General features: G+C 48.2%; 2 protein-coding genes across 2 annotated transcripts in view; both read right to left on the bottom strand.

Annotated features, from left to right (window-relative positions):
• Window positions 1-11,297: 11,297 nt before the first annotated feature.
• On the bottom strand, window positions 11,298-15,634 carry LOC131421548 (cytochrome P450 2D14-like). The gene is made up of 9 exons (XM_058568236.1): window positions 15,431-15,634; window positions 14,553-14,724; window positions 13,765-13,917; window positions 13,513-13,673; window positions 12,984-13,160; window positions 12,663-12,804; window positions 12,247-12,434; window positions 11,646-11,787; window positions 11,298-11,547 (listed from the first exon to the last, which is right to left on the bottom strand). Exons 1-9 carry the CDS (start codon window positions 15,617-15,619, stop codon window positions 11,369-11,371), a joined length of 1,503 nt encoding a protein of 500 aa, XP_058424219.1. The 5' UTR covers window positions 15,620-15,634; the 3' UTR covers window positions 11,298-11,368.
• The window catches only part of LOC131421550 (cytochrome P450 2D14-like), an 84,893-nt gene continuing 73,421 nt past the window's right edge, over window positions 11,298-22,769 (bottom strand). Inside the window, exon 10 of the mRNA XM_058568238.1 lies at window positions 11,298-11,347. The gene's annotated coding sequence lies outside the window, so the exon portion shown is untranslated. The remainder of the gene's footprint in view (window positions 11,348-22,769) is intronic.

The following is a 22,769-nucleotide window of genomic DNA, read 5'->3' as shown; positions in this document are numbered from 1 at the left end:
CCACTGTTGGTCACACAGTGGCCCTGGATAGTCGGTCTTTATCCACCCTTTGTTTTGGATGTGTCACACCCTCCCAAGCAGTCACCCTAATGAGGATATGAAGGGCAGGGATAGACATGCCTATAAATCAGGCAGAGCCCCAGATACTAGGGGCCCGTTGTCCAGGATGGGAGGCCTTGAGGAAACCTCATGAGTACAATGAGCACACAGTACAATCGTGAGGCTGATGGTCTGTTGCAATCATCGTGCAATTGCAGCTTCCATTGATCAGGCACTCACGTGCCAGGCTCTGCTGCTCACTCCACTTGAACTCCAACAGCCCTGTAAGGTATGTGGCTTTATGGTCCCCAAGGCATGGTGGAGACGCAGGAGTCAGGTCAGCAGGTCAGGGTCGCAGAGGAGCATCCAGGTCCATCTCAAAACGCATGCTCTGAGCTGCTGCTCTACATGTAAATTACTGAGATTTCTTACTTTGGAAACATACTTAGCCGGCCCTCGCTGGGCTTCTGCTCTGGTGAAGGTGCTGGGGTGGAGGGATGAGCACCCCCAGGGACCACCCGTGTCACAGGTGTTTACTCGCGCTGGGAAGGGTACTCTGGACACTGTGACCTGAGACTTAGAGTCCAGGGGTGACGTCAGCACAATGGCTTCCTTGTTAGACATCGGGACATGGCTCTGGCCCCCCCACAGGAGGCGGAGGAAACCCAGGGAGAGCGCCCTTTAAAGCAGGTAGGGAGCTGCAGTCCAAGCCAGGGCACTGGGAAACTTGGTGGCGTTTTGCTCTCTTTGTCCCTCCCACCGCGGCATGGAGCGCCCGCTGAGGAAACCCCCCAATTCCCGCTCCTTCCTGGGAACAGAAAGGAAGTGTGGAAGCTGCATGCAGCTTGGGGGGCCGCGGGCCTGGCCGCCTCACCTGACTCGCAATGCAGACCCGCCCAGCGCAGCGCTGGGATCCAGGTGGAGGCCCCGGCAGGGCGGCTGCGGCTGCAGTTCCGCAGGCGGGCGCCGGGGGGCGGCGAAGGCCGCGGCCGAGGAGGGAATAGCGGCGGAAGACGGTGCCGGGCAGAGCCCGCCTCCCGGAGTTGGTTTATGGGTAACGGGCTTCTGCTTTTAAGCTCCTGCTGACAAACACCCACACACACACCCAACACAGAGAAATCTACTCACCCACACAGCCACCCACACTCAGACAAACTCACGTGAAAACACAAACTCATACTTGAACTCAAGGGGCACTGATTATCACACACACACACACAGACCCATCACAAAGTGTCCTGGTTGTCAGCAAGGGCCGTGGATGTCCGGGTGGGGCCTCTTCTGGTGGAGGCTGCTCCCTGCCAGGCTCAGGGTCCTTACCCGGCTTACAGCACAGCCCAGATTCCTAGGCTCTGGTGTGGCCATAGCAAGATTAAATCGGGGTGTCGGGGCCAACAGGGTTGTTCTCTGGTCTCCTCATTTACCCTGACTGGACAATTGGTGGAGCCCAGAGGCCCCTTCCCAAGCCTGTGACATCCTCCAGTCACTTCCTGAGGGATATTGTCATCCCACTGCTTTCTGTCCTCTATGGTTTCTGATTAGAAATCTGATGTCCATGTTATTGAGGACGGATCCTTTGTTCACGATGAGGCACATCTCACATCTCTCTTGCTGCTTTCCAAGCAAGAGCAGCTCTCTTTGTGTTTTGACGGTGTGATTATGATGTGTGTGGGTGTAGATTTCTGAAATTATCCTACTTGGAGTTCACTCTGCTTCTTGGATGTGTAGATTAATGTTTGTCATCAAATTTGGGGAGTATTCAGTTTTCAATATTTCTGCAATATTCCTTCTAGACCTTTATCTCTCTGTTCTTCTGCTAGGACTCTCATTATGTGTGTGCAGTATGCTTGATGGTGCCCACAGGTTTCTGAATCTCTGCTCATGTTCTTCATCCTTGTTTCTTTTCCTCAGCCTGAATCAACTCTGCTGACTGTCCTCATGTTCACTGAGTTTTCTTCTCTCTGTTCAAAGCTGCTCTTGAGTTCCAGTAGTGAACTTTCATTTCAGTTATTGTACATTCTAACTCCAGAATTTCTACATGGTTCCTTTTTAAAATTTGTGTCTCATTATACCTGTTCTTTAATTGGTGAGACATCGTGCTCCCACTTTCCTTTAGTTCTTTAGACGTGGTTTCTTTTACTTCTGTGAACATATTGAAGTAGCTGATATGCAGTCTTTTTCCAGCAACTCCACCATCAGGGACAGTTTCCATTGATTCCCTTTTCCTGTGTATGGGCCATACTTTCTTCTTCTTTCTTTGCATTCCATGTAGTTTCTTGTTGAAAACTGGATATTTCAAATAAGATAATGTGGGAACTCTGGAAATCAGATTTTCTTGCTCCCCAGGGTTTGTTGTGTTGGTTGTTTGTTGTCATTGTAGTTGTTTCTGAACTAATTCCATAAAGTCTCTATTCTTTGTTGTGTGTGGCCACTGAAGTCTCTACTCAGCTTGGTGGTAGGCTAATGATTGGTTAGAGATTTCCTTAAATGACTGGAAACAGTCACTCTCCCAGTGTTTGCTGCTCAGAGGTGTTCTGTGTGCGTGTGTCTTGGGACATATGTTCAACACACTGAATTTAGAATTTACACCTTTCCCTCAGCCTTCACTTTCTATTTGCACAGAACCTCGAGGTCTGTCAGAGGTGAGAGCTTAGCAGTCCTCAAGGTCTTTCCTGAGTATGTACACAGTTGCACAGAGCCCTACACATGTGCATGGCCTCTTATATTACCAGGAATGTGTCAGAGCTTTTCAAAGGCCCTGTGGACACCTCATACCCCAGCTTCTCCTTTTAAGCTGTGTGGTTAGTGTATCATTTGTGCCAACTGTTACCCATTGCTCAGGCAGCTTTGATTTTCAACAGTGGCCTCTGATTACCTTCAACAAACTCCCCTGAGAAAAGGCTGTTTGCACGAGGGGAGCTGTCAGGTCACACACAGATAGCCCTGCACATGGGGTCTTCCAGGGAACCCCAGCCAAGGAAATAGTGACAATTCTTTGGGAATGAGGCTTTGAAAATGCTCCATGTCTTGTGCTCCCTCCGGAGGCTTCCCTGGGTGTGGGTGGTTCTTTTCAAAGCTCCTGCTGAGCTGGAGAGTGGAGGATAGGACCAGGGAAGTTGAAATGCCACAGAGCTTGTTGTTAATTCTGGGATTCAGCCACATATCTTGACAAAAATGCTCCAGAATAGCCGTGACATTTTGGTTACTTCCCAGACTTCTGAAAAAGTACCTGATCATTTTGACAGTCCTTTCATTGCTCTTCTGGAGTGGCCAATTCTCAGAGCTCTGCTGTTTTTGCTGTTATCACTGCTCTCCTGAGGGGTGCTTATGAGACCTTGGATGTCTTAAAATATCTCCATTCATAGTTGACTAATAGCTCAGCTGGGTAGAGAATTCTAGATTGGAAATAACTTTCCTGCAGAATTGTAAAGACATTTCTCATTGTCTTCTACCTCAAGGGTTGGTGTTGACAACTGTTATGCTACTTGAATTCCTAAAACTGAGACATCTTTCTTCTTTATAATTCTGCAAGTCTTTTAGTTCTTGTTATGGTTGCCCTGCAAAGGAGAACCACCCCTCAAAATTTCATTTGTACGTGGACTGATGACACCATTCCTGCACCAGGAGTGTATGAAAAGCTTTACTGTTTGCATCATTGAGGTCTCTGGACATAGAAGGACTGCCCTTTCAAGTAGGTCCAAACTGGCTTGAGAGAGCCAGGAAAGGAGACAGGCCTGGATATTTACTGTGGTTTGGTAATGCTTGAGTGAGGCCTCATTTGTGTGGGTAGCCACTTGGTGGTTTGAAACTCTAGTAGAGACCAATGGAGAGAGCACCAGGGATGTATTATCAGCTGGTATTGATGTGGAGACAAGGAAAGAGAATGAGGTGGTGGTTAAAAGGTGTCAGAAGTCAAACATCAAACACTCCTGATTGTGGAGGAGAGGCCAGATAGCCAGATGCCCCGACCGTCCTGAATGAGCCTCCTGGCCTACTTTTTCCTTCCTGGTTGGCAGGAACTCAAGACCACTCCCCTTGGGCTGGAGGAATACCTAGCCTTTTATCAATGCTGACCTGCTCCCCTGGCATCTGGGGCTACTCTGGCCCTGGGGAAATGTCCTCCCAGAAGGGATCTACAGGGCATGCCTGCTTGTGCTTTTCAGAGGCCTCTGAGGTGGAGAGCAATGAGGAAAGCCCTGGGGGTTGGGTCCCCCAGGTCCTGATGAAACTCTTACTGAGCTGGTTCCCATCTTCTGATATCCCCAAGACTCAAAACCACGAATGACAAAGTATCAATAAATCCACAGAGTTACTGCTTCTGCAGGCCCACCTCCTCCTCTCAGGGGCCTTACGACTTCACAACCCAGTGTGGACCCATCCACACTCCCTGTCCCGACAAGCTACAGGAACACCCCCTCTGGCCACCAAGCCCTGACACGACAGTGGATACTCTGGAGAGGCTGAAGGGGGCCATTGATGGCTTTCTGATTCAGTGCAAAGGGACAGACCAAGTTCCCTGAGTGCTGAGAGCTGGGAGCTCCCTGTCATGAGGGCACTTGGAAGATGATGGTGGAACCCCTGTCAGGGATGCTGTTGGGTGAGGGTACTCTGACAACAGAGGACTGGAGGGGCTGCTTCTGTCCTGAGTGTCTGTGGTCCCCTAAGCTGTTACCTAAATGCACCAAGGGGTCTGCCCAAGACTCAAGTAAGCAGTCAATCATTAAGAACTCTTGGGCACTGCCAGTGTGCTCAGTCCAGAGCCAGTCAATTGTGGGCATGGGGACAGGTGGAGGATGACAGTCATGGCCCTTGGTTGGGGTGCCAAGCTACTAAAGTTACAGCTCAAGAGTCAGAGCAGGAAACCATGACCCAGCAGCCATCTGGCATACCACCTCATTGGCTGAAGGGGAAACAGAAGCCCAGGGCAGGGGGAGCCTGGCCCAGGTTCATGGAATGTCCTGGAAGAGCAAGGAAGAGAGCCAGGGTGTCCTCCTCTGAGGTCCCCATGTGGCCTCTCCTCCTGTCTCCATCCCACTCACATGGGTCCAAGGTTGACAACTCTCCCTAAGGCATGCCTGCAGCTCACAGGGCTATTCCCTGCCCCTGGGCAAGCCTCCTGAGAGCCCAGCCTGACCCAGCCACTTAGAGGATGGTGCCCTGGGTTGCGCTCAGATGAGTAACCACCTCCAGCTCCAGCCTGGCCGTGAGGCAACCAATACTGGGGAGGCCCCTGGAAAGAACATCTCTGAGGGGCTGGAAAACGGGGACCATCCTATCCTGGGGTGACTGAGAGGCTCAGAGAGGTGGCTCACCCCTAGACTGCCATCAGGGTTCCCAGGGAGGGCTCTGGCACCTGAGGACTGAGCTGGTCTTAACCCAGCACCTCACTTCCTGGCCATGCCTAAGATCCCCATGTATTGCTGTGTCATAGATGAAGTGGGGCTGCTGACTTGATGGTGCTGGCTGAGCTGTTGGCCTGTGGTGGGGTGAGTGGAGTTGGGCCTGGGATATGGCCTCCAGGCTGAGTGAGTCCTTTGAAGTAAAGGGTAAAGTCAGCAGGTTTGGAGGGTTCAAACATTGAGGCTTGCAAGCAATGACTGTCCACTGATCAGCTCCTGGCAGATGATCTTTAGACTCTGAGAATATTCTGCCAGGTTACCCTCTCTTTGTTTTCCTGGAGTCTCAGGCCATGCCAGATCATTCATACCACCCATGTGACATGTGGTGGGGACCTTGCATCTCCCTGTATCGGTCTGGCCTCTGGAGGGGCGGGAGACTTAGTCACTCCCGTCAGCCACACTTGGGCTCCATGCCTATAACATCAACCCCAATAAAATCCCTGGAACCTGAGGCTCGGTTGGGCTTCCCTGACTGGCAATACTCTGTGTGTGTGTCACTCATGGTTGCTGAGCAATTAAGTGCTGTCCCTATGACTCCCCTGGAAGAGGACAAATGGAAACCTGAGCTATGCTGTCCTGTGTGTCTGTCTGTCCTATGTGTCTTTTACCCTTGCTGAATTAATCTGTAACCTGAGAAGGGGGATTATTCCTCCCCTCCAGTTAAATGCCATGTGGAACTTTCCAGATGAATTGGCTGATATGCTGCCTGTGCATGCAAGCCATGCTGGATTGGCTTGATAGACATCTGGATATTCGTCCACCACAACCTAGAAATCATTAACAGAAGGAAAACTGGAAAATTCACAAATATGTGGAAATTCAACAATACACACTTAAATAACCGATGGGTCAAAGAAGAAATCATAAGAGAAAGTAGAGAATGGCTTGAGATGAATGAAAACGACAGCACAACTTATGAAAACTTATGGAATTCAGTCAAAATTGTGTTCAGAGAGAAGTCTATAAGTGTAAATGCCTACATTAAAACAGATCTCAAATCAACTACCTAAGTCTGCACCTTAAAGAAGCAGAAAAGGAGGCCAGCCCCGTGACCTAGTGGTTACAATTCCACACCCTCCGCTTTGGCAGCCCGGGTTCGCGGGTTCAGATCCAGGGTGCAGACCTACTCCACTCTTCGACCATGTTGTGGAGGCATCCCACACACAAAATAGGGGAAGACTGGCACAGATGTTAGCTCAGGGCTAATCTTCCTCAAGCAAACAAAAAAAAGGAGGAAAATTGGCAATGAATGTTAGCTCAGGGTGAATCTTCCTTACCAAAAAAAAAAAAAAAAACAAAGTGGAAAAGTAGGTCAAATTAAACTCAAAGCTAGCAAGAAATAATATAGAGCAGAGATAAATGAAATGGAGACTAGATAAATAATAGAGAAAATCAATTAAACCAAAAGTTGGTTCTTCAAAAGGATCAACAAAGCTGACATACTTTTAGCTAGACGGACTAAGAAAAAAAGAGAGAAGACTCAAACTAGTAAGATCAGAAATGAAAGTGGGAACATTACGACTGATTCTACACAAAGAAAAAGCATTATAAGAGAGTTCTGTGAACAGATGTAGGCCAATAAATTGAATAACCTATTGATGAAATGGACACATTCCTACAGACACAAAACTTGCCAGGCTGAATAATAAAGAAAGAGAAAATTTGAATAGACCTTTAATTAATAAGGAGATTGAATAATCAAAAATGTCCCAAAAAAGCAGTGCCCTGGACCAGATGGCTTCACTATTGAATTCTACCCAATATTTAAAGAAGAAATAAGGCCAATCCTACTCAAACATTTCCACAAAATGGACAAGGAGGAAATACTTCCTAACTCATTCTGTGTGGCCAGCATTACTCTGGTTTCAAAGCCACACAGAGACACTACAAGAAAAGAAAACTACAGACCAATATTCCTTCAAGAACATTGATGCAAAAATCCTCAAGAAAACACTAGCAAACTAAATTGAGCAGCATAGTAAAAGGATTATACAAGTGGGAAAGGATTATGACCAGATAAGGTTTACTAACGGAATTCCAGAAATACTGAACATATGAAAATTGATCAATGTTATACACCACGTTAATAGAATGAAGAACAAAAACTACATGATCATCTCAATTGATGCAGAAAAAGCATTTGACAAAATTCAACACTCGTTCATGTTAAAAACACTCAACAAACCAGGAATAGAAGGAAACTACCTCAACATAACAAAAGCCATATAAGGACACCCACAGCAAGCATGATAGTCAATGGTGAAATACTGAAAGCTTTTCTTTTAACATCAGGAACAAAGAAAGGATGGTCACTTTAGCCACTTCCATTCATCAGAGTACTGGAAGTTCTAGCCAGGGGAATTAGGAAAGAAAAAGAAATAAAAAGCATCCAAATTGGAATGGAAGAAATATCATTATCTCTGTTCACAGATAATATGATCTTGTATGTAGAAAAACCTAAAGATTCCACAAAGAACCATGTTAGAACTTCTAGACAAATTCAGCAAAGTAGCAGGATACAAAATCAATGCACAAAAATCAGCTGTGGGCTGGCCCCGAGGCCTAGTGGTTATCTTTGGCACACTCCACTTTGGCGACCCGGCTTTGGTTCCCAGATGCGAACCTATACCACTTGTCAGCTGCCATGCTGTGGTGGTGACCCACATACAAAATAAAGGAAGACTGGCACAGGTGTTAGCTCAGGGCGAATCTTCCTCAGCAAAAATAAATAAATAAATAAAAATCAGCTGTATTTCTATACACTAACAATGAACAATGCAAAAAGGAAATTAAGAAAACATTTTGATTTACAATAGCATCAAAAAGAATAAAATACTTAGGTATTAACTCAACCAAAGAGGTGAAAGATTTGTACCACGAAAACTACAAAACATTGCTGAGAGAAATTAAAGAGGAGACAAGTAAATTGAAAGACATCCTAGGTTCATGGATTGGAAAGCAATACTGTAAAGACAGCAAGACGACTCAATATGATCTTCAAATTTAATACAACTCCTATCAAAATCCCAATGACTTTTTTGCAGAAATAGAAAAATCAATCCTAAAATTCATATGGAATCGCAAGGGACCCCAAATAGTCAAAATGATCTTGAAAAAGAAGAATAAAACTCATACTTCCTGATTTCAAAACTTACTACAAAGCTACATTAATCAACACACTGTGGCACCTGCATAAAGACAGAGATATAGACCAACAGAAGAGAATAGAAGGCCCAGAAACAATCCCTCATATGGAGTCAAATGATTTTGACACAAGTGCCAAGACCATTCAAGGGGGAAAGGACAGTCTTTTCAACAAACAGTGTTGGGAAATCTGGATATCTTAATGCACCTTAATGCTTCACCTAGCACCATATGCAAAAATTAATTCAAAATGGATCAAAGACTTAAATGTAAGAGCTAAAACTAGAAAATTCTTAGAAGAAAACTAAGAACATTTGTAGGTGAAAATTCTTAGAAGGACAAAAGGTTCTCAACACTGGATTTGGCAGTAATTTCTTGTATATGACACCAAAGGCATAGGCAACAGAAGAAAAAGTAGAGGGGGCCAGCCCGGTGGCATAGTGGTTAAGTGCGGCATGCTCCAATTCAGCGGCCCGGATTCAGTTCCCAGGCACGGACCCACACCACTCCTTGGTGGCCATGCTGTGATGGCAATGCACATAGAAAATTGGGGAAGATTGGCAAAGATGTTAGCTCAGGGCAAATCTTCTTCGGGAAAAAAAAGGTAGACAAGGTGGACTTCATAAAAAATATTGCACATCAAGATACTATCACCAGAGAAGAAGTTAACTTGCAGAATGGGGGGAAATATATTCAAATCACATAAAGTCATGCATAGCTTAATGACATGGAGACATTTTTAAGAAGTACATCATCAGGCAATTTTGTCATTGTGTGAACAAAATAGCGTGTACTTACACAAATCTAGATGGAATAGCCTACTACACACCTAGGCTCTACCATACTAACCTTATGGGAACTACTGTCATACATGTAGTCATCGTACCCACATGTTGTTATGTGGCACATGTCTGTATCTGATAAGGGATTAATATCTATAATATAGAGAGAACTCCTAAAACTCAACAACAACAGCAAAACACACAACTCAATTTTAAAATGGGCAAAGAACTTGAAAAGACACTTCTACAAAGTAGATCTACAAATGGACAATAGCAGATGAAAAGATGCTCAACATCACTCGTCATTAGTGATACGCAAATCAAAACCACAATGAGATCCCACCACACACCCATAGGATGCCTCCTGTCATCAAAACAGAAGACAGCAAATGTTGGCAAAGATGTGGAGAACCCTTGTGCACTGCTGGTGGGAATGTAAATTGCTGCAGCTTTTATAACAGTCCAGTGCTCATATACCCACAAATTGAAAGCAGAGTCTCAACTACCCCATGTTCACAGCAGTAGTGTTCACAAAAGCTGAAAGGTAGAAGCAACCAAACTTCATCCACAGATGAAGGGATAAGCAAAATGTGGTCTATACACACCATGGATGATTATTCAGCATAAAAAAAGAAGGAAAGGCTGACACATGTCACAACATAGATGAACGTTGAGGAAATCATGCTAAGTGAAATAAGTCAGTCACAAAAGGCAAATACTGTATGATTCCTCTCATATGAGGTCCCTAGAGTAGTCACATTCATAGAGACAGAGAGTAGAACGGTGGTTGCCAGGTACTAAGGAGAGGGGGCATGGGGAGTTATTGTCTAATGGGGACAGGGTTTCAGTTTTGCAAGATGAGAAGAGTTCTGGAGATGGATGGGGTGATGCTTGCACAACAATATGAGAACTTAATGCCACTGAACAAACTGCACACTCAAAAATGATTGAGTAGATAAATGTTATGTTGTGTGTATTTCCCCACATACACACACAGAAAAAGTAGATATTCAAACAAATTTGACCATTTTGCCTAGGAGCCAAAAACCAGGGATGTGGCCTGTGCGGTAAAAAGTTTACTCAGTATCTCTGGGATTCTCCAACACTGCACATTCCAAAAAAAATGCCTGACCCTTCACAACCTCCACGGAAACATCCCCTACGCCCTTGGGATGACCTGCCTGACAAAAGTATCTCTGTACCTGGGGCCTCGGGTCACACCACACAGTTTCTGCCAGCAATGTGATTTATGGCAGGGGCCTTGGGCCACACTGTGTGACCTTGAGAGGGGCTGGAAACAGAGTAACTGAGGTCAGCCGTGTGACTCTATCAGTAAAGTGACTGACCCCCAACAAAATGCCTGGACACCCAGACTCGGGTGAGCTTCCTTGCTGAGCAATACTCTCTGCTGTGTCACACATCATTGCTGGGAGAACTGAGCACTGTCCGCACGAATCTTCTAGAGAGACAGCTGGAAGCTTGTGCCCATTCTTCCTGAACTCCACCTACGTGCCTTTGACCACTGCTGATCCTATCTGGATCCTTTCTCTGGAAAGACCATGACCGTGAGTGTAACAGCTTTTCTGATCCCTGTGAGGCCTTGTAGTGAATCCCTGAAGCTGAGCGTGCTCACCCGGCCAGAGACCGGGCTGATTCCTATCAGAAGCCCATTCACACTCCTCCTGCTCCCTGACACCCAGGGGTCAAGACTTCTACATGGACTTAGTCACCAACCAGGGCAGCCAGTGCTGAGTCTCCATGGGTGACTAGAGGGTAAGTGGTCCCTTCTGAGCTTCACTATACCCATCTTCAAATGGGGTATAATGCCAGGTGAGGCTGGATCAGGGAGGGGTAGAGGCTGGCCTGGGGAGGCTGCTGAGGCCGAATCATTGGCTGTGCCTGGTCACGGGGCCAGAGTGGGACTCAAGCCAGGTTGGAGCCATCGGACAGGTTTATTGTACATCAGGACTTCTAAAGAGGCGGGTTAGGGACTTGGTGACCCCTCTAGCGGGGCACAGCACAGAGCTGGTAGGGAGATGGGGTCACCAGTCCACCATATACACCGTGGTCGCTGGGGCGGGGCTGCCCAGCGGGCACCGAGAAGCTGAAGCGCTGCAGGAGGCAGGTGAAGAAGAGGAAGAGCTCCATGCGGGCCAGGGGCTCCCCGAGGCACAAGCGGCGGCCTGTGGGTGGGTATCGGGGTCAGTGAGCCTGGGGGCCTGGGCTCTATGTCTCAAAACTCCCTCAGGAGGGGGCAGCGAGCCAGGCTCCCCACAGGCACCTGCTGAGAAGGGCATGAAGGCCTCCTGCTTGACGAAGCGGCCCTGGGCGTCCAGGAAGTGCTCGGGGTGGAAGCGGAAGGGCTTCTTCCAGACGGTCTCGTCCTTCAGCACCGATGACAGGTTGGTGAAGAGCATTGTCCCCTGGCAGGAGATGCCTGGCATGAATGGGGTGTGGGCTGGCGGGGATGCCTGGAACCCTGCCACCAAACACACATGACCCACACGTTCTGCCTGGCACACACCTGAACACTTTCAAGTCAGTGTCAGCCCAAGAGCTTCCCGCCACCCACCCTGTCCCCGTGGCAGGGCCAAGAGAATGGCCTCCCATGGGCACCCTCCGTGACAGCTGTCCCTGCATGCACAGCTCCTCCAACACACTGTGGCACATTTTAGTTTGTGTTCCCCTACCCAGACTGCGGGGTCTGCATGGACCCTGCCTCTGCTTCCTCCCCACACCCACCCAGGCTGGACAGTTGGCGCCTGTGCAAATGAGGATCAGGTGGCTTGGGTTCCAGTCCTGGTCACACCTGGCAATGGCCATGCTGGGGCCACCAGGGGGCAGGTGGAGCTGAGCTGGGGTGAGGAGGGCCGCAGGCCTACCTTGGGGATGAGGAAGCCCTGCACTTCAATGTCACGGGATGTCATGTGGGGCAAGCCCAGTGGGATGATGTCCCCAAAGCGCTGCACCTCATGGACCACGGCCATGGTGAAAGGCATGTGGGTCTGGTCCCCCATCTCTGGTCGCCGCGCCTGCCCTATCACCTCATCGATCTCCTGTTGGACACGGCCTGGACAGACAAGCGTCCCCACAGTGGTCAGAAGCCAGGGGGCTGGAGACCCGACCTCCCCTGACGCCCGTGTAGGGGCTATGCCCACGGGGAGGAGGAGGTCACTCTGACCCCTGAGCCATGGCCCAGCCTCTGCTCAGAGCTCCTGGTGGCCAACCCAAGCTCAGGGCGCCCAGCCTTCCCCTCGCCTCCCTGGCCCATCCCACCAGGGCCCCAGGCTGGGCTCACGCTGCGCATCCGGGTGCAGGATCATGAGCAGGAGGGCCCAGGCCAGCGTGGTCGAGGTGCTCACCATCCCGGCAAAGAACAGATCAGCCACCACCAGGCGCAGGTTCTCATCATTGAAGCTGGTCTCGGGGTTCCTCTTGGCCTGGGTCATGCAGAGAGGATGGGCTCAAGTGCCGAGGGAGGAAACTCCAAATGGCCTCCCACTCTGCACCCATTCAGCCCAGGTGACTGATCACTGGGTGATACGCAGGCCCCACCTTGCCCAGGCTCCTCTCCGGGGCCGACTACCCACAAACTCTGCCCTTGTCCACGGCAGCTCACCTTCTCTACCTCGTCCAGGAAGGCATCAGTCAGGTCTCGGGGAGGCTGGGCCGGGTCCCGGGTCATCCTGTGCTCGGCGACCAGCTCATTCAGCAGGGCCATGAAGGCCCTCTGGCCAGGAAATACCTTGTTGACAAGCCCCGGGATGTGCAGGAGTACGGGGATGGCGTTTACCACCTGTGCGGGCCACAGATGTGGGGCCTGCAGTCATCCTGGTGCTCAGGTGTTCACCTCCACCAGTCAGGTCCTAGCCCCTCTCTGGGTGTCCCCACCATTGACCTGGTTCCTCCCTATGTTCCAACTACAATCTTCTCTCCTGGCCTTGTCCTCAAATGTATAAACCTAAAATCTACTTCTCATGCGTTCTGGCGGCTTCCAATGAAGGAGGTACAGGTTCCTTAGCCCTCTCCAGGGACCCGCTGACGCAACACCCCTCTATACAAATCCTCCTCTGGTGAGGCCCATTGCAGGTGGAGGTCTCCTCCATGGAGCTCACCTGCAGGGTTCTTGGCCCCCTACAACCCCGTACCTGGGCCAGGAGGCCAGAACTTTCCTTCAGTTGTTCATCCACGAGGTCAAATAGCTTGATGAAGCGCGGGTCGTTGTACTCGAAGCGGCGCCCGAAGGTCAGGGAGGCGATCACGTTGGTCACCGCTTTATTCAGGAGGGCGTTGGGGCTAAAGGGCCGTCCTGGGAGGGGACGGTGCAGGTCAGGGGGTCGCCTCCATCTCCTCTTCCCCAGCCTCCATCCCTGTCTCTTGTCCCTCAGCCCCGCACTCACCGGCCTGGTCTGCGAAGGCGGCGCAGAGGCACGAGGCCTCCTCGGTCACCCACTGCTCCAGGGACTTCTTGCCCATGCCGAAGTTGCGCAGGGTGGACACGCAGAAGCGCCGCTGCTCCCGCCAGGCGCGCCCATAGCGGGCAAACACCACCCCTGGGGGCGGGGCGGACGTGGTTGTGGCTCGGGTGAGCCCTGGCCCCGCCTCTGCGCGCACACCTTGCTTGTGGGCTCGCCCACCCAGCCGTCAACGCCGAGGACATAACCCCGCCCTTGCCCTATTCACACAGTCCCGCCCCTACTCCCCCCACAGCATTCCTGTCCTTCCCGTGACCTCGAGGTCCCGCCCACTTTACGCCTCCTTCCGGCTGGGTCCGGTCCCACCCTCTGCCCGCCCACATCACTCGGCAGTTCTCCCCACTGGGGCAGTTCTTGGTCCCACTCTTGGTTCTCCCCATCGTGACCTACTTCTGTTCAGGGAAGGTCCGGGCCCGCCGCCTGCCCCGCTCACACTGACTGCGCCCTCCTCATTCCTGCCGCCCAGACATCCCCTTCCTCCACTCAGTGGCCCGCGGCCCCGCCCACTCCCAGTAAAGCCTCGCCCTCTGCGCCGCCCGCGTCCACCTCCCCACTCTTGGCACAGGCTCCTTCCTCCAGCCGCTGCCCCTTCAAATTCGCGGACTCTTCCCTGCTCCGCAGGTCCACCACCCTGCCTCCGCTTGGCCCTGCGGGTCTCGGGTCACCACGGGCCAAGTTCTCGCCGGGCAGCGGTCCTCCCCTCCTCCGCTTGCCTTGCGCGTGGGGTCCAAAGCCCAGGTGCTCAAAGACCGGCATAGGTGGGCGGTCGGCCGTGTCCTCGCTCTGATCCACCAGCGCCTCGCGAATGGCTGCCAGTCCGCTGACTACGACCACAGGCGACCAGCCTAGCTGCAGGCTGAACACGTCCCCGAAGCGGCTCCGCAGCTGCAGGCCAAGGGTCCAGAGCATTACACAGTCTCGCCCCACACCAGGTTGCCTGACCCAGTCTCCTGGCTCTAGACCCAAGAGGACCCCTGGGCCGCCAGCAGTGACTGGGTGCAAGGACTCTATATGGCCTTGTGACGCTGATGGTCACATCCTCTATGATTGAGGACCTCACGTTGTATCAGATCATCCAGCTGTGACTTTGCAGATGTCACCAACATGTCAGGAGGCAAAGTTAGCATCCCATTTTACAGGTGAAGAAACTGAAGTTCACAGAGGTGAGCAGTGAGACTCAAGGTCTCACAGCAGGAAGAGATTTGATCCTGGTCACTGTCCCTTCTCAACCTCAATTTCCAGATTTCAATGGAGCTCATGACCTGACTCCTCTCCCTGAGTCTCAGCACCTTTCCTCATGATGTCCTCAGAAGGGACTCAGGCTCACATAACTTAAGCCATGTCCCACTGGATCCAAAACACTCTGCCAAGTCACACTCCCCTCCTGGCCTTTGTCCTCTCTCACCTTTGACTGGAAAATTCAAACTCTCCTCCACGCCCTGCCCAGATGCCCTCCCCCAGGAGGCTTCTCAAATCAACCTCCTCTTTTCCACCCAGCTCCCTGTCCAGCCTGTGGCTTCACAACAACCCACAGTCCACTGCCAGGTGTGTCCCCAGGACCTCTGTGCCCACCTCCCCCCACCTTCCTCACCCGAGTAAAGCAGGAAAGCAAGTCCTGGAAGTCCACCTGCAGCTGGTTGCCCAGCCCAGGCAGGGGCATGGGGCCTGGTGGGTAGCGTGGGGCCCAGCGTTGGCGCCGGTGCATCAGGTCCACCAGGAGCAAGAAGATGGCCACGGCCACGGCCAGGGGCCCCAGTGTCTCCCCAGTCAGTAGCCCCATGGCTGCCTCAGTGGGCACTGGGCTCTTCTGGACACACTGGCACCCCTCACCACTCCAGGCACCTAGGACCAGGGCAGGCAGGACACTCTCACCAACCCTGAGGGCTCGACCAGCCTGGGTCTCTTTATATAGGGAGCTGAGACTGGCCTTTGCCCTCTGCCCTGACCCCACCTGTTGGGATGACTGTGCTGCCACAGGGTGCAGGGTGGGGCCAGGGAAATTCAGCTGCAGGTGTGGCACAGAAGTCGTGTCCCTGCTGCCCTCTCCAGGTGCTTATTCTGAGTGGGGGGGTAGAGAAAAGAGATGTCCCCACCCCTAGCCTGACTCCGCAGCATTGTACAGGTTCTGAGGAAGAACCAGGGGTCTTTGGACTTGATCCCGCTCCTACCTGTCATATCAGGCTCACACTCCCTAATGTGGTAACAGCCTTATCCCCAGAACACAGTCTTGCCTTCCCATAACTCACCTGCCTCCTCCTGAGTGACCTTCGCCTCCCAGGTTTGTACAGGTACTTGCTGTGGGGAGGTCACAACGATCAGAGGGATAAAGTGGGGGGAGTGGGAGGAGGGATGAAGTTCTCCACCTCCCTCACTTCACACTAGTACACTCAGTACACACAGACACAGATTATACACTCACATTCAGACACTACCCACCTGCTCACAGACTGACACACAGCAATGCACACACCTTTACTCACACACAAAACCACATACACACACTAAGACACACACACACACGCAGACCCAGCTCCAGGGCCCCTGAGCCCAGTGGTTGCCTGGAGCTGACCTCCCCCTCCCCTTCCCTGGAGGCTGCGGGCAGTGATGCTGAGGACCCTCACCGGGCTGGAGCCCGGCTCAGTTTCCTCTGTTTCCACCTATTTGTGGCTGACGCACCTTTGAATCTGGGTGGGGATTCAGCAGGGTTGTTCTCGGAGCTCCCTAGTCACCCAACAACCAGTTCAGAGGCCAGGAGACTCTTCCTAAGTTGGTTACAAACTGGTCCTAAGACCACCTAGGTCTTGAGGCCACCCAGGTGATGAATCTCCTCGTGCCTGTGTCCACTTTCCTGGCTCAGAGAAATGTGGGATGGGCACTCGCCCTTGTTGACTGAGATGCCAGGAAGCTCAAGTGACTAGGGTGGCTTAGCAGAGGATGTGACTCTGTCCCCAGAGGAGGGGGCCTGCTTCCTCCTCCTCATTATCATTTGTCCTTGAACATCAGCTGCTCAAATCCTTCTGGAAGACAAGGGGGTGGAAAGCAAGTGGGGACGAGGGAATTTCTTTAAATCCTCACAGGCCTGCTGAGGACCACAAGGAGTGGATTCTCAGGCCTCCCCCTTTGCTGGCCTCCTCCCTCTTCCTGGGCCAGGTCCCCCTGCTCCAGCCCCATCCCTTCCAACCCTGACCCTGTGGTCCCTCAAGGAAAGATGCAAGCCTCGGGACCACCCCGCACCAGCGTGTGCCACCTCCTGGCTGGAATTGTGGCTCCCAGGCCCTCCCTCTTGCTCAGCCTCTTGCCCAGCCTCCTAAATATATCAACACGAAAAGACCCTTTCCAAGGCATATAGTAGTAAAGCTGGCAAAAGTCAACCAGAAAGAAAAAATATTAAGGGCAGCTAGACAAAAAAAGATAATAATAACATACACAGGATTTCCTATCAGGCTCTCAGCCAATTTCTCGATAGAAATTTTACAGGCTAGGAGAGAGTGAAGCGATGTATTCAAAATTGTGAAGGACAAAAATTTTCAGCCAAGAATACTCTATCCCGTGAAGATATCCTTCAGATATGATGGAGAAATAATAACTATCCCAGATAAACAAAAGCTAAGGGAGTTCATTGCCACAAGACCCCCACTACAAGAAGTACTCAAGAAGGCTCTCATGCCTGAGAAAAAAAGAGAGAGGGGATTCAAAGTTTTGAACAAGGAGGAAAATAGGTTGACAAAACAAGAAAAATTGCAGTCCTCTATCAAAATAGATTAGCAAACACTTAATTATAAAACCAAAGATCAAGGGAAGGTAAGCACAAAGAATAAATATAACCTCATCATGTTAAACATGAACTCACAACACAAGAAGGAATAAGATGTGACAACAATAACTTAGAAGGGGAAGAGGAAAAGGGTCAAATCAACTTAGTCTAAGGGAATAAGAGACCATCAGAAAATGGACTATCACATCTATGAGATTTGTTATACAAACCTCACGGTAACCACTAACAAAATAATCAGAACAGAATCACACACAATAAAGAAAGAGAAAACTAAGAGAACCCCCATACAGAACTACCAAATTGAATTGGTAGTCTAACACACACGGGACGAGAAACCAAAGAAATGCAAAAGAACTGGAAAAAGAGCTATAAAACAACAACAACTAGCCCCCATATATCAATAATTACCCTAAATGTAAATGTACTGACTCTCCAATCAAAAGACACAGAGTGGTGGGATGGATTAAAAAACAAGACCCAACAATATGCTGCCTCCAGGAAACACATCTCAGCTCTAAAGACAAACACAGGCTCAGAGTGAAAGGATGGAAGACAATACTCCAAGCTAATGGCAAACAAAAGCAAGTGTTGCCATACTTATATCAGACAAAGTAGCCTTCAAGATAAAACAGAGAGACAAAGAGGGGCAATATATAATGATGAAAGGGACACTCCACCAAGAAGACATATCACTTTTAAATATATACGGACCCATTACAGGAGCACCAAGGTACATAAAGCAACTATTAACAAATCTAAAAGGAGATATTAACAACAACACAATAATAGTGGAGATCTTAACACCCCACTCTCACCAATGGACAGATCATCCAGACAAAAAATCAATAATGAAATGATGGACTTAGATATATATAGAGCACTCCATCCAAACACAGCAGATTACACATTCTTCTCAAGCACACATGGAACATTCTCAAGAACAGACCATATGTTGGGAAACAAGGCATGCTTATATAAATTTAAGAAGATTGAAATGATAACAAGCGTCTTTTCTGACCATAACGCCATGAAGCTAGAAATCAACTACAAGAAAAATGCCAGGAAAGTGACAAAGCTGTGGAGACTCAACAACATGCTTCTAAACACCAATGGATCATTGACAAAATTAAAGGAGAAATCAAATCGTATCTGGAGACAAATGAAAATGAAAATAGACCATACCAACTCATATGGGATGCAGCAAAAGTGGTTGTAAGAGGGGAACTTACAGCAATACAGTCCCACCTTAAAAACAAGAAAAAGCCCAAATAAGCAACCTCAAACTATGCCTCACAGAATTAGAAAAGGAAGAACAAACAAAGCCTAAAGTCAGCAGAAGGAGGGAAATAATAAAAATCAGAGTAGAAATAAATGAGATTGAAATCAAAAAAGACAGTAGAAAGAATCAATGAAACAAAGAGCTGGTTCTTTGAGAAGATAAACAAAATTGACAAACCCTTAGCAAGACTCACCAAGAAAAAAAGAGAGAAGGCTCAAATAAATAAAATTAGAAATGAAAAAGGAGAAATTACAACAGATACTACAGAAATACAAAAGATTATAAGAGAATACTATGAAAAACTATATGCCAACAAATTGGACACTCTAGAAGAAATGGATAAATTCTTAGACTCATACAACCTCCCAAAACTGAATCAAGAAGAAATAGAGAACCTGAATAGACCAATCACAAGTAAAGAGATCGAACCAGTAATCAAAAACCTCCCAAAAAACAAAAGTCAAGGACCAGATGGCTTCTCTGGAGAATTTTACCAAGCATTCAAAGAGGAGTTAATACCTATCCTTCTCAAACTATTCCAAAAAATAGAGGAAGACAGAACACCTCCCAACACATTCTATGAGGCCAACATCACCCTGGTACCAAAGCCAGGCAAAGACAATACTAAGAAGGAAAACTACAGACCAATATCCTTGATGAACATAGATGCAAAAATCCTCAACAAAATACTGGCAAACCGAATACAGCAATACATTCAAAAGGTCATACATCATGATTCAGTGGGATTTATACCAGGGACACAGGGATGGTTCAACATCCGCAAATCAATCAGTGAATACATCACATTAACAAAACGAGGAATAAAAACCATATGATCATCTCAATAGATGCAGAGAAGGCATTTGACAAGATCCAACATCCATTTATGATAAAAACTCTCAACAAAATGGGTATAGAAGGAAAGTACCTTAACATAATAAAGGCCATATATGACAAACCCACAGCCAACATTATACTCAATCAGGAAAAACTGAAAGCCATCTCTCTGAAAACAGGGACAACACAAGGGTGCCCACTCTCGCCACTCTTATTCAACACAGTACTGGAGGTTCTGGCCAGAGCAATGAGGCAAGAAAAAGGAATAAAAGGAATCCAAATAGGCAACGAAGAAGTGAAACTCTCGCTGTTTGCAGATGACATGATCTTATATATAGAAAACCCTAAAAAATCCATTGGAAAACTATTAGAAATAATCAACAACTACAGCCAAGTGGCAGAGTACAAAATCAACTTAAGGAAATCAGTTGCATTTCTATATACCAACAACGAACTAACAGAAAGAGAACTCAAGAAGACAATCCCATTTACAATGGCAACAAAAAGAATAAAATATCTGGAAATAAATCTAACCAAGGAAGTGAAAGACCTATACAATGAAAACTATAAGACATTATTGAGTGAAAGCAATGATGACACAAAGAAATGGAAAAATAGTCCATGCACTTGGATTGGAAGAATAAACGTAGTTAAAATGTCCATACTACCTAAAGCCATCTACAGATTCAATGCAATCCCAGTCAGAATCTCAATGACATTCTTCATGGAAATAGAACAAAGAATACTAAAATTCATATGGGGCAACAAAAGACCCTGAATAGCTAAAACAATCTTGAGAAAAAAGAACAAAGCTGGAGGCATCACAATCTCTGACTTCAAAACATACTACAAAGCAATAGTAATTAAAACAGCATGGTACGGGTACAAAAACAGACACAGAGCTCAATGGAACAGAATTGAAAACCCAGAAATAAAACCTCACATCTATGGGCAGCTAATCTTTGGCAAAGGAGCTAAGAACATACAATGAAGAAAGGAAAGTCTCTTCAGTAAATGGTGCTGGAAAACTGGACAGCCACTTACAAAAGAGTGAAAGTGGACCATCTTCTTTCGCCACACACAAAAATTAACTCAAAATGGATCAAAGGCCTGAAGGTGAGACCTGAAACTATAAAAGTCCCAGAGGAAAATATAGGTAGTACACTATTTGTCATTGGCCGTAAAAGTACCTTTTCGAATTCCACGTCTACTCAGACAAGGGCAACAAAAGAAAAAATAAACAAGTGGGACTTCATCAGATTAAAGATCTTCTACAAGGCAAATGAAACCAGGATCAAAACAAACAGGCAACCCACCAGCTGGGAAAAAACATTTGCAAACCATATATCCAACAAGGGATTAATCTCCATAATATATAAAGAACTCATGCAATTGAACAACAAAAAACAAACAACCCAATCAAAAAATGGGCAGAGGAAATGAACAGACACTTCTCCAAACAAGATATGCAGATGGCCAACAGGCACATGAAAAGATGCTCAACATCACTAGTCGTCAGGGAAATGCAAATCAAAACCACACTAAGCTATCACCTTACACCAGTTAGAATGGCTATAATCACCAAGATAAAAACAACAAATGCTGGAGAGGCTGTGGAGAAAGGGGAACCCTAATCCACTGGTGGTGGGAGTGCAAACTGGCACAGCCTCTATGGAAAACAGTATGGAGATGCCTCAAAAAGTTAAAAATAGAAATACCTTATGATCCAGCTATGCCACTACTGGGCATCGACCCAATGAACCTGAAATCAACAATCCAAGAGGTTTACGCACAGCATTATTCACTATAGCCAAGACACGGAAACAACCCAAGTATCCCTCGATTGACGATTGGATAAACAAGATGTGGTATATATATACCATGGAATACTACTCAGCCATAAAAATGACAAAATCGTCCCATTTGCAACAACATGGATGGACCTGGAGGGTATTATGTTAAGCGAAATAAGCTACAAAGAGAAAGACAAACACTGCATGATTTCACTCATATGCGGAAGATAAACCAACACACAGACAGATAGAACTGTTTGGTGGTTACCAGGGGCAAGGAGGTTGGGGGGTATGCATAAGGAGTAGAGGGATGCATTTATATGGTGACTGACAAACAATAATGTACAACAAATATTTCACAATAAGCAAAAAAAAAGAATAGACATTATTTCCCTGGCTGGGGTTCCCTGGAAGACCCCATGTGCAGGGCTGTGTGACCTGAAAGCCCTCCCCCAGCAAAGAGGCTATACCACAGGAGAGTTTGTTGAAAGTAATCAGAGGCCACTTGAAAATCAGAGCTGCTTGAGGCGATGGATAACAGTTGGGGCAAATGATACACTAACCACACAGCTTAAACACACCTTAAAAGGAGAAGCTGGGGCATGAGGTGTCCACAGGGGCTTTGAAAAGCTCCGAGCATTCCTGGGACTCTCAGAGTCCATGCACATGTGTGGGGCTGTGTGTAGCTGTGTGCAGCTCAGGAAAGACCTGGGGGGCCCTAAGGTCTCCCTTCGGACTGACCTTGAGCATCTGTGCAAACAGGAATTGAGGGCAGAGGGAAAGTTGTAAACTCTAAAGCCAGTGCCTGGGTGAGTGTTGCAAGTTTGTCCCAACACACACAGGGAGCACCTCTGTGCAGCAAAGACTGGGAGAGTTACTGGTTTCAGACATTTAAAGAAATCTCTAACCAATCACTAGCTGACCACCAAGCTAACTGAGTAGAGCCTTCAGTGGCCACACAGCAAGGAATAGAGACTTTATGGAATTAGTTCAGAAAAGTCGCTAAGCAGAGAAACAACTACAACGACAACAAACAGCCACCACAACAAACCCTGGGGAGCAAACAGAATCTGATTTCCAGAGTCGCCACAAATCTTCCTTAAATGTCCAGTTTTCAACCGTAAGTTAAATGGCATGCAAAGGAACAAGAAAGGATGGCCCGTACACAGGAAAAAGGAATCAACGGAAACTCCCTGATTTTAGAGTTGCTGGACTGAGACTGTCCTCTCTCCTCGGGCGCGGCCTC

This window comes from Diceros bicornis, chromosome 25 (genome assembly GCF_020826845.1).
Source record: "Diceros bicornis minor isolate mBicDic1 chromosome 25, mDicBic1.mat.cur, whole genome shotgun sequence".
NCBI lineage: Eukaryota > Metazoa > Chordata > Mammalia > Perissodactyla > Rhinocerotidae > Diceros > Diceros bicornis.
The sequence above is the reverse complement of the archived record's forward strand: the minus strand, read 5'-3'. Positions and strand labels throughout refer to the sequence as shown.

Bases quoted from the DNA above. Each gene is read 5' to 3' on its own strand.
- LOC131421548 (XM_058568236.1), bottom strand. From the start codon at position 15,619: ATGGGGCTACTGACTGGGGAGACACTGGGGCCCCTGGCCGTGGCCGTG. The intron at 12,435-12,662 runs GTGAGCCCAGCC...TTGTCTGTCCAG, and splicing joins CCTGCACCCGGATGCGCAGC to GCCGTGTCCAACAGGAGATC. The intron at 11,788-12,246 runs GTAGGCCTGCGG...ATCTCCTGCCAG, and splicing joins AGGGCTTCCTCATCCCCAAG to GGGACAATGCTCTTCACCAA.